General features: G+C 38.0%; 1 protein-coding gene across 3 annotated transcripts in view; it reads left to right on the forward strand.

Annotated features, from left to right (window-relative positions):
• The window catches only part of SNTB2 (syntrophin beta 2), a 92,247-nt gene extending 81,054 nt beyond the window's left edge, over positions 1-11,193 (forward strand). The window contains exon 7 of one of the 3 annotated variants that reach the window (XM_053699416.1): positions 8,891-11,193. In XM_053699416.1, the coding sequence (XP_053555391.1) occupies positions 8,891-9,125 (235 nt within the window). In that variant the 3' untranslated portion in view covers positions 9,126-11,193. The remainder of the gene's footprint in view (positions 1-8,890) is intronic. The other 2 variants (XM_053699417.1, XM_053699418.1) reach the window with 2 other exon arrangements.
• The last annotated feature ends 616 nt before the right edge of the window (positions 11,194-11,809 follow it).

The raw sequence follows: 11,809 nt of genomic DNA on the forward strand, positions 1-11,809 counted from the left end.
TCTGCCAGTACTAAAATAAAAGGTATTTTTTTTTCTTTTCTTTTTTTTTGGGGGGGCATATTTACATATGCTCCTTTGTAGAATCTCCTCATAGCCCCCAACCTCCCTGACCCCCCCCCCCCAAACAGCTCTCTAACCCTCCCCCTCTGCCTTACTGGGGGCCATCTTGGGTACTGGCAGCTGTCTGCCAGTACCCAGTTTGCAGAAAAAAAATGGTTTTATTTTTTTTTTCACCCGTTTTTTTTCTGTAGTGTAGCTTCCCTCCCTCCACAGAGCACCCAACACCTACTGATGACCGTTTTTTTAAATTTTCTTAACTTTTGCCTTTTTTTTTTTCTGTAGAGTAGCGGTTCCCACCCGCTCCCTCCCCGTGCACGCGCCCGCCCCCGCCTCCCCGTGCACGTGCGCGCGTCCGTGCGCATGTCCGGGCATCCCCGCCCACGATCCCGCCCCCCTCCACATGATCTGGGCCATCGATGGCCGCCACCCGCCTCCGACACACGCTCCCACCCACCAACGATGAATGCCATAGATATCCGGTGCAGAGAGGGCCACAGAGTGGCTCTCTCTGCATCGGATGGCTACTAAGGGTTATTGCAGGATGCCTCGATATCGAGGCATCACTGCAATAACCGGAAAGCAGCTGGAAGCGAGCAGGATCGCTTCCAGCTGCTTTCCACACCGAGGACGTGCAGGGTACGTCCTTGGTCGTTAAGGGTATTTTTTTAGAGGACGTACCCTGCACGTCCTCGGTCGTTAAGGGGTTAAGGAGAAATTCTGTTCAAAATGAATGGCTCAATTAACCAATCTATTCAAGCTGTTTATAGTGGGACTTTCCACAGCTCTATCTATCTATAGTTGTGTTAAATAGCACAAACCAGAATATTTTGCACATTAAACATGAGCCACTAACAATGCACAAAAACAATCATTACAACCACAACAAATTGGAAACACATTTGCATAATATGTTGGTTAAATGTGTGTAATTGTTAAATATTTGCATAACTGTTTTGTTAAATTAATGTCGCTGGATAGAAAATAATTTTGGGAATCTCGCAGATGTGAAAAAGGGGCTGGTGGTGGGTTATTCTGGATGCTCTGGAGTATTCTTAAGGCATTGGCCTCTATTTAACAAAGTCTGGCGGACCTGATCCGACAGTGCGGATCAGGTCCGCCAGACCTCGCTGAATACGGAGAGCAATACGGTCACCGTATTCAGCATTGCACCAGCAGCTCACAAGAGCTGCTAGTGCAACACCGCCCCCTGCAGACTTGCGGCCAATGGGCCGCCAGCAGGGGGGTGTCAATCAACCCGATCGTACTCGATCGGGTTGATTTCCGGCGATGTCTGTCCGCCTGCTCAGAGCAGGCGGACAGGTTATGGAGCAGCGGTCTTTGTGACCGCTGCTTTATAACTGCTGTTTCTGGCGAGTCTGAAGACTCGCCAGAAACACGGGCCCTCAAGCTCCTTTCACTTTTTTTTTTTTTTTCACTTAAAAGGACATTCCAGTCAAAATTCATGATTTACATCTGTGAATAGAAACATATTTGCAATATACATGGATTGGCAAAACTGCTTCTAGTAAAAGATATCACTGTTTTAGTGTTAGCAATTTTCTCTGCACGTGCATGTGAGCCATAGCTAGATATTCTCAGTGCAACAGCATTTTACATACTGCAGCTGCTCAGTGCACCAGTGGGGCTTATATCCTGTCAGCGATTAACAAATTAAGTAATTAACAGAAGGTGCAAGCACCCTACGCTCTCTAAGCAATTGCTGTGTTTAAAATGCTGGTGCACAGTGCATACTTAAATACACTTTTGAAACTGCTATAGCTTTTATTAGAAGCTTTTTTGCTAATACATTTATATTACAAAATTGCTTCTATTCAAAATTGAAATGCTTCAATGTGGATTCCAATTTTGGCTGGAATGTCCCTTTAAATCACGATTCAGCATGCAGGATTTAGTCAGATCTAATTGTCTTTGTGAGGCCTATTGTCTCATGGTCGTGTTTCATTATGTCAAAAGCTGACAAGGTCAGCGTTCTCCACAGAAAAAGATGCCAGCTGGGTGGGATTATGAAGTAGTTGCAATATTATAACATTTACTTTTGTTTAGAAATGCTACTTAATATATCCAAACACACACATTGATTGCATAATTCAGTATAAATTAATTTGAAGGGATATGAAACCCAAATTATTTATTTCATGATTCAGATAGAGCATGCAATTTTAAGAAGCTTTCTAATTAACTCCAATTATCAATTTTTCTTCATTCTCTTGCTATCTTTATTTGAAGAAGCAGTAATGTAAACTTAGGAGCCGGCCCATTTTTGGTTCAGCAGCCTGGGTAGGGCTTGCTGCTTGGTGACTACATTTAGCCACCAATCAACAAGCGCTACCCAGGTTCTGAACCAAAAATGGTCCAGCTCCTAAGCTTACATTCCTGCTTTTTCAAATAAAGATACCAAGAGAACAAAGAAAATTGATAATAGGAGTAAATTAGAAAGTTGCTTAAAATTGCATGCTCTATCTAAACCATGGCAAAAAAAATTGACTTTCATTTTACATGTCGAAAGTAAAGGAGAACACGTGAGAGCAATTGGGATTTATGCTAGAATGATTACCGTGAGTTAAGAGCTCTGGTTAGCTGTTACAAGAGACAAAAAAGTGTTACAAAACACATTAAAATGCATTAAAAAGTACAGTTACACTCATAATAACGCTATCAAAATTATTAAAAAAATATATAAATAAAAAAAGCACAAAAAAGTTATTAGGGCTCAAAGATATGAGGTCTCATAAATAACATAGAAATACATACATATACATGTTCTAAATATGTGTGTGTGTATATATATATATATATATATATATATATATATATATATATATATATATATAATATGTACTGTAACTGTTTATATGTGCAGAACATTGGATTACGAAATATGCAATATTATTTTTCTTGACTTCTGGGTGTTCGTTTTTTTCCAACTTTGGGCTAGTTTCCATTAAGGTGGTAAAGTTTGGAAACTGGTGATAATAATATTTATCTCCATTAAAGTCTATGGACAATTTTCATGTTACCACCAGTTTCCAAACTTTACCAACTCAATGGAAATTAGCCCTTTTTCAGTTCCATTGAAGTATATTGGGAAAGGGATTTTGCGTCCGCGACTTCTCAAAAGTCTATTTGTTATCGCAACATAAACTTTTAACTTTCAACTCGTAATACGAGCGTGAATCGGCAAAAAAAAAATAATTCTTCAAAATGAAATGTAGTGGCAAATGAATGAATATAAATGAGTGAATAATGTACCTGCTATTCATATCTTGTCACATACGTAACATTCTCCCAGACTTGTCGATTGTTAGAGAAAACAATATGGGCCTGAAATGTTTTTTTACTCACCAGGCTGCCCTGTTGTCTGAAATTGCTATTGCAAGAAATGTTTTATAGCACCTTTTCTTCATCAGAGCATCCAGCAACAACTACATATAATTGTAGCATAAAAGGGAATAGTTGAGAACATATTTTTATATACACACTCAACATGGTTTTGGCTTGATTCATATGGTCATTTATTATCAGAAAATTCTATTGCACTGACATCTATCTCTTTTTTTAATATTGCTGATTGTTATTCATTACACAGTTCCTCTTTATTCCGTTTATTTCTTGACTTCCCTATAGAAAATCAATCACATACCATACCACAAATAACATATCCCTGCGCTGCACTGCCACAACCATAATCTTTAAAAATGATAGCAGGACTCCTAAATAGATTTAAAAAAGACCTTAATCATGTCACATACTAAATACAAAAATAACTTCAATTTAATCACTTTCTTAAGCCCCTCAATGATGAAATAAAACATGATCTAAACACATTAAAGTGAAAGTAAATCCTAGTGTTTTACAAACGCTAGGATTTACTATTGAAACAAATAAAGGGGAATTTAATTCATGAAGTATAAGATACTTCATGTAGAAAGCTCCTTTATTTGATTCAATCAATCGCCATTTTTAGCTCCTACAGCAGCCCACAGCTAAAAAAAATTTGGCTAAGAGGTGACGTTTTCACCTCTTAGCCAATAGCCGTGCGGTAAATCCGGCTTGGCGCCCATGGGAGCCGGATTTACCGCACTGCTATTGGCTAAGAGGTAAAAACGTCACCTCTTAGCCATGCTCTGCTGTAGGAGCTAAGAGCGGCAATCGATTGAATCAAATAAAGGAGCTTTCTACATGAAGTATCTTATACTTCATGAATGAAAGTGCCCTTTATTTGTTTCAATAATAAATCCTAGCGTTTGTAAAACGCTAGAATTTACTTTCACTTTAACTGACATATTAGTCTGTATTTGAAATCTATACTGCCTCCTAGTGGACCAGTGGCAAAATAACATAATAAATTAAAATTGCCAGATCACAAATCAGAGAAAAGATGTAATTGCTATTCGTTCCAATTGGACTAAAAGTCCTAAGTGTATAAATTACTATTATTCTGGATGCATTTAAATTTTTTTGAAGTCTATTTTTGAGTCCTGCTCCCATGTTTGAACATTGTGGTTGTGTTCGGTGTGTTGTGCAGGGTCTTTACACCCTTATTTATATGCACAGGTGCATAAACAGTCCACTTTATCAAAACCCTGCTCTTGAACAGCCAGAACATCTGCCGCCTAACCTCCAAGGGCAAAATTATTTTTGGCATTTATTATGTTCCCTAGTTCTTATGCACCAAATGTTAAAATGTATATAAAAACATATATATACTGTGTGTGTATGTATGTATGTGTGTGTACCACATGGCTGATTTTACTGATTATTCCGCTAAAAGTTTAAGTTAAAAATGTTAAATTTTGATTGCATAAATCACTTAATACATTTATGTTAAATAATGCAATTAACTTGTGCTTTGGATTGCAGAAAAGATATAATATAAAATATTTTACACTGTCCCCACCTGGCTACTTCATAATGTCACCTAGCTGGCAAATGTTTCTGTGGAGAACACTGATTATATAATAATTAATAAACACAGCCAATATATCAAAATAAATACCAAGTAGAAAATTATCAGTAAAAAAAAGACTGCTAAATCTGTATCTACACTTAATTAAAGGGACAGTAAACAACTTATGTAGTTATGCATAGTAAAATGACTTTGCAATAGGTATATATGTATATATAGAGCTTAGAATAGAATGTATCCAGCACCTGTGCATCCAGTGGGTGTCAGCGCCATCCAGGACCTCACACAAAAGTCCCAAAAGATAATCCAGAAAAGCAAAATAGATGGCAGCACTCCAGTAATGTTAAAAGATGTTCTGTTTATTCACATCAACTCCAAGTTTTACTTGGAGTTGATGTGAATAAACAGAACATCTTTTAAAAATACTGGAGTGCTGCCATCTATTTTGCTTTTCTGGACATATGTGTATATATATATATATATATATACACACACACATACATATTTATTTATATATTTGCATACGAAGAGAGAAGCGCTCTACCAGGAACGAACAACAGCTCATCAGCTAATTCTATGGCGATTTACCACCCAGGAGCAGCCTCTTTTAGACCAGTGTGCTTTTCACAGAGGAAAACTTTCTTGAAGTATATCAGTTTGATCCCGCCAAGTAAGGTCAGTCCAGCCCCGAAATACCAGGCAATTCTCCTCTGAACAAGGAACATGACATCCCCAGACGATCGTTTCTGCCTCCTATGGGCCTCGTCAGTGAGGTGTAGCCACATTCCTCTAAGCACACTGGGCAAGGAGCCCAAGTCTGGTTTCCCCCATCACCAATGGAGAGACCTTCCCAGAGTCATATTAATTTGCATATGAAGAGAGAAGTGCTCTACCAGGAACGAACAACAGCTTATCAGCTAGTTCTATGGCGATTTACCACCCAGGAGCAGTCTCTTATAAAGAAGTTGCACCCAGGTGGTAAATTGCCATAGAACAGGCTAACAATGGTATTTAGTTGGTTGTTCATTCCTGTGAGTGCACTTCTCTCTATATGTATTTAGTCTACCTATGGGAAAAAGGGGCAACCAGACGTGGACTCCTTGCTCAGTGTGCTTAGAGGAATATGGCTACACCACACTGACGAGGCCCAATGAAGGCCGAAACAATTGTCTGGGGTTGCTGTGTTCCATGTTTCGAGAGGAATTGCCTGGTATTTTGGCGCTGGACCGGCCGTAATAGGCGGGATCAGACTGATATACCACAGGAAAGTTCTACTCTGTGAAAAGCATTACTGGGCTAAAAGAAGCTGCACCCAGGTGGTAAATCGCCATAGAACAGGCTAACAATGGTATTGAGCTGGTTGTTCGTTCCTGTGAGTGCAGTTCTCTCTGTATGTATTTATAAATATACAGTATCTCACAAAAGTGATTACACCCCTCATATTTTTTAAAATGTTTTATTATATCTTTTCATGTGACAACACTGAAGAAATGACACTTTGCTACAATGTAAAGTAGTGAGTGTACAGCCTGTATAACAGTGTAAATTTGCTGTTTCCTCAAAATAACTCAACACACAGCCATTAATGTCTAAACCGTTGGCAACAAAAGTGAGTACACCCCTAAGTGGAAATGTCCAATTAGCCATTTTCCCTCCCTGGTGTCATGTGACTCATTAGTGTTACAAGGTCTCAAGTGTGATTGGGGAGCAGGTGTGTTAAATTTGGTGTTATCGCTCTCACACTCTCTCATACTGGTCACTGGAAGTTCAACATGGCACCTCATGGCAAATAACTCTCTGGTGATCTGAAAAAAATAATTGTTGCTCTACATAAAGATGGCCTAGGCTATAAGAAGATTGCCAAGACCCTGAAACTGAGCTGCAGCACGGTGGGCAAGACCATACAGCGGTTTCACAGGACAGGTTCCACTAAGAACAGGCCTCTCCATGGTCAACCAAAGAAGTTGAGTGCACGTGCTCAGCGTCATATGCAGAGGTTGTCTTTGGGAAATAGACGTATGAGTGCTGCCAGCATTGCTGCAGAGGTTGAAGGGGTGGGGGGTCAGCCTGTCAGTGCTCAGACCATACGCCGCACACTGCATAAAATTGGTCTGCATGGCTGTCGTCCCAGAAGGAAGCCTCTTCTAAATATGATGCACAAGAAAGCCTGCAAACAGTTTGCTGAAGACAAGCAGCCTAAGGACATGGATTTCTGGAACCATGTCCTATGGTCCGATGAGACCAAGATAAACTTATTTGGTTCAGATGGTGTCAAGCGTGTGTGGTGGCAACCAGGTGAGGAGTACAAAGACAAGTGTGTCTTGCCTACAGTCAAGCATGGTGGTGGGAGTGTCATGGTCTGGGCCTGCATGAGTGTTGCCGGCACTGGGGAGCTACAGTTCTTTGAGGGAACCATGAATGCCAACATGTACTGTGACATACTGAAGCAGAGCTTCGGAGACTGGGCCACAGGGCAGTATTCCAATATGATAATGACCCCAAACACACCTCCAAGGCGACCACTGCCTTGCTAAAGAAGCTGAGGCTAAAGGTGATGGACTGGCCAAGCATGTCTCCAGACCTAAACCCTATTGAGCATCTGTGGGGCATCCTCAAACGGAATGTGGGGGACTAACATCCTCCACTCCGTGATGTCATCATGGAGGAGTGGAAGAGGACTCCAGTGGCAACCTGTGAAGCTCTGGTGAACTCCATGCCCAAGAGGGTTAAGGCAGTGCTGGAAAATAATGGTGGCCACACAAAATATTGACACTTTGGGCCCAATTTGGACATTTCCACTTAGGGGTGTACTCACTTTTGTTGCCAACGGTTTAGACATTAATGGCTGTGTTATTGTGAGTGGACAGCAAATTGACACTGTTATACAGGCTGTAGACTCTCTACTTTACATTGTAGCAAAGTGTCATTTCTTCAGTGTTGTCACATGAAAAGATACAATAAAATATTTGCAAAAATGTGAGGGGTGTACTCACTTTTGTGAGATACACCCCTCACATATACCAAAATATGAATCATAGTGACAAAATGTAACTCAAACAGGGTAAAATGAATCACTACATATAGCTAGTGACATTTTGCATTCACGCTTATCAGTGTTGAGAACAGCTTTTCACATCATTCATTAGGTGTGTCAGCTGTTTTTTAGATTTAGTTCAGTTATAAACATTCAGGGTATTGAAACATAAAATAGAATAATAATGTTTGCGATAACATAGAATTAAAGTAGCTTTCTTATATGAGTCTCACAGCCATCAGAAATGATCATTGCTTCCTGTGGGATCCTCCTATATCCCAACACAGCTGTGGAAGAGACTTGCTTTAAAGAGACAATAAATATTTAATGCCCCATTAAAGATTTAACTATGCACAGTGAACAAAAATGCAATGCACTTTCATTATTTATTTTGCCTGACTTATTTGTAATTTAAACCTGAAAATGTTAGTGTTTTCACTACTCCAGAGAGACTGAAGTGAGAGAAACCCCCCACTAAAGAGGGTTCTCAAGGAGTGTATCCTCGGACTGCAAAATAATGCAAATTTTTCTATCAATCTGGCATTTTAAACACTTTTAAAACATATATATATTGTATGCAGATTGTTTGCAATACAGTGATTGATTTCTGATGTATACTGTATCTTAGCCTTCAATTCAAGTGGGTAGAAAAAAATGGGTTAAACTAAAATGGATCTGTTCATGTTTCCAATTAAAACTTCATCAGCAACTGCATATGTCTGTCTTGTATCAAGAGAATGTTTTGTGTGTATTTTTAACAATATTCTTTGTATGTGAACTGTTATATGTATGAGCATATATATATATATGTGGGAAGATTTTTACATTGGATTGTTAGTACTTTTCTCACTAGCCTTTCTTTTTTGCAGGCCCTGGATATGCATACTTGTCCGAAGCCTGTTGTTTTCCTGTTACACACATTCCTTTCCGCTAAAGTCACCCGAATGGGGCTGCTGGCGTGATTCTGGGGTTTGGATAAACAACACGCGCATTTACAGGGCTTATATCCTCAATCCGTGCCTTCCACAGACCAGCAAAGATCCAGTCAACCAAATGTTAAAGAGCAGAGTGGGGACAGCCCTATTAATCCTCCCTCAAGGGTGACACAATAACACCAAAAAAGACATAGGAGTGTGTATTTTTTTTAATATAAGGTGACTGTAACGCAGCCAGAGTGGAACTATGGAACATTGTCTCTCTCTCTTCACTACGCGGAGACTGATGATGTATGTAATCTCAAACAGCAATATTTCCGGCTATATGGAGAGGTGGGGCTATAAATAGTATTTCAAAAGTGCAGATACTTATAATTGTATTATTATTTTGTTCTTGTTTTTTTTAAATTGAGATAAATCTGCACTTGTCTGTGACTTTTAAGGATTGTCCCTGTCACTATAAAGTAACAGTGACATAGACACAAAAATACTTTAAAGTCAAATAGTCTGCACCATCCTCTGCAGTGACAATCAATGCTATATAACTACCCTTCCTCTTTTGGAATATTAAGCCATGCTATAATCTTATGACCAAATGTGCCTTTTATTTTATAGCTGCCTTATGAAATGTTTACTGAGCACAACCCATATTTATAGATAATATATATATATATTTACATATATATGCACAATAATATAACTAAAAACTCCATTCATAGGAGCATATTCTGGAATAGGGACCAGGTGTCACAAAGTAGGACTAATCATTTGCTGCTGTTTTAAGCAGCAGATGACAATAAATTACCAAAGATCTCTCTGTACAGAGGTAATAGTGATGTATCAATGTAAAGATGCAAGTTGAGTGAACAATTTAATATTTTGTATTAAAGGTATTATTAAGAGAAACATGTGTTCAGGAATAATATCAGGCTAAACTGTGTGGTATATGCAATTATTAATATGATAGATATATTTATATGCAGAGCTTTGTTTAAAGATTACCCATCTTGCTTTGCACAGATGAGCAGATAAAGTTCACTTCCTGAACACTAAAATTGTCTACAGACAAACATATTTTCAAAATCAAAGGGCCCTTTTACTCAAAATGTTTGTATAGGGCATATAAAAGAACAGCATTTAAAGAGACATGGAATGTAAAATATTTCTTTTATGATTCAGAACATACATTTTTTTTTTATCAACTTTTTAAAGGGACATGAAACCCCAAATTTTTATTTCATGATTTAGGTAGAACATACAATTTTAACAACTTTCCAGTTTACTTCTATTATCAAATTTGCTTCATTCTCTTGTTATCATTTGTTGAAGAAGCAGCAATGCACTACTGGTTTGTAACTGAATACATGGGAGAGCCAATGACAATCAGTTTATATAAATATGCAGCCACCAACCAGAAGCTAGAAACTAGGTTCTTTGCTGCTCCTGAGCTTACCTAGATAAACCTTTCAATAAAGGTTAACAAGAGAAGGAAGCAAATTAAATAATAGAAGTAAATTGGAAAGTTGTTTAAAAGAGTATTCTCTGTCTAAATAATGAATGTCTAATTATGACGTTACTGTCCCTTTATTTGACTAATTTACTTCTATCATCAAATTAGTTTCATTCTCTTGGTATCTTTTGTTGAATAAGCAGCAATGCACTATTCGAAGCTAGGGGAACACACCTGATTAGCCAATGACAAAAGGCATATATGTGCAGCCATCAATCAGCAGCTAACTTTCGGTAGTGCATTGCTGCTCTGGACTACCTAGGTATGCTTTTCAAGGAAGCATACAAAGATAAGGAAGAGAATGAAATAATATAAATTGGAAAGTTGTTTAAAATTGTATGCCCTATCTAAATTATGAAAAAAAAATTGGGGTTTCATGTTATTTTAAAAAAAATCTTTTGCTTTAAAAATGTGAAGTACAAGGTAAAACTGCAGTATCAGTTGTGATAATTAGCGGATAAGGACAGCTCTCATAGCTGTATAGACAGAAGGGATAGGCCTCTGCAATATGGACGACAGAACAAACATTGATTTATTCAGGTCAAGAATATACATTTAATAAAAATGTATTTTGAAATGTTTTCTTTCAGGTGAAGCAAATAAAAAAAAAAAATACTAAAATATTGCGTGAAGGTCTTTTACAACTGTATCTGAAATATATCATGTTTTCCAAATACTTGGTGAAAAATGCAGTATTTGATCATCAATAAAAATATTGTCAAGAAAACTTTCCCTTTAATGTGTAATGAGAACTTTTCCTTAAAATTGTTCCTGATTACAAACTGTGAAACATTAGATATTTTGCTAACATAATGCCCGTGGCTAGCCACATCTGCTCATGTAAAAAAAAAAAGTCTCCTTTGGTTCCTCCAGATAAGCTAGAATTTAGCTTGTATTTCAGAGGGAGTCATGTAGAAACATGTAGAATGGAAGAAATGTGTGGGATACTACAGGAAAGTTTAATTTTCTATATGATATTTTTTAACCTTAAAGGGACAGTATACAACATTTTTCATATAACTGCATGTATTAGACCAGAGCTTTCCAAACGTTTCATGTTGGCGACACACTTTTTAGACCTACATCATTTCGCGACACAGTAATTAAGTTGTACTAGCAAACAGGAGGTTAAAGGGACAGTCAACATCAGAATTTTTGTTGTTTAAAAAGATAGATAATCCCTTTATTACCCATTCCCCAGTTTTGCAAAACCAAAACTGTTATATTAATACACTTTTTATTTCTGTGACTATCTTTTATCTAAGCATCTTCTGACCGCCCCTAATCACATGACTTTTAGTTATTATCTATTGACTGGCATTTTAGCCAATTAGTGAAGTGTC

Source organism: Bombina bombina, chromosome 1 (genome assembly GCF_027579735.1).
Source record: "Bombina bombina isolate aBomBom1 chromosome 1, aBomBom1.pri, whole genome shotgun sequence".
In the NCBI taxonomy this organism is placed as follows: Eukaryota; Metazoa; Chordata; class Amphibia; order Anura; family Bombinatoridae; genus Bombina; species Bombina bombina.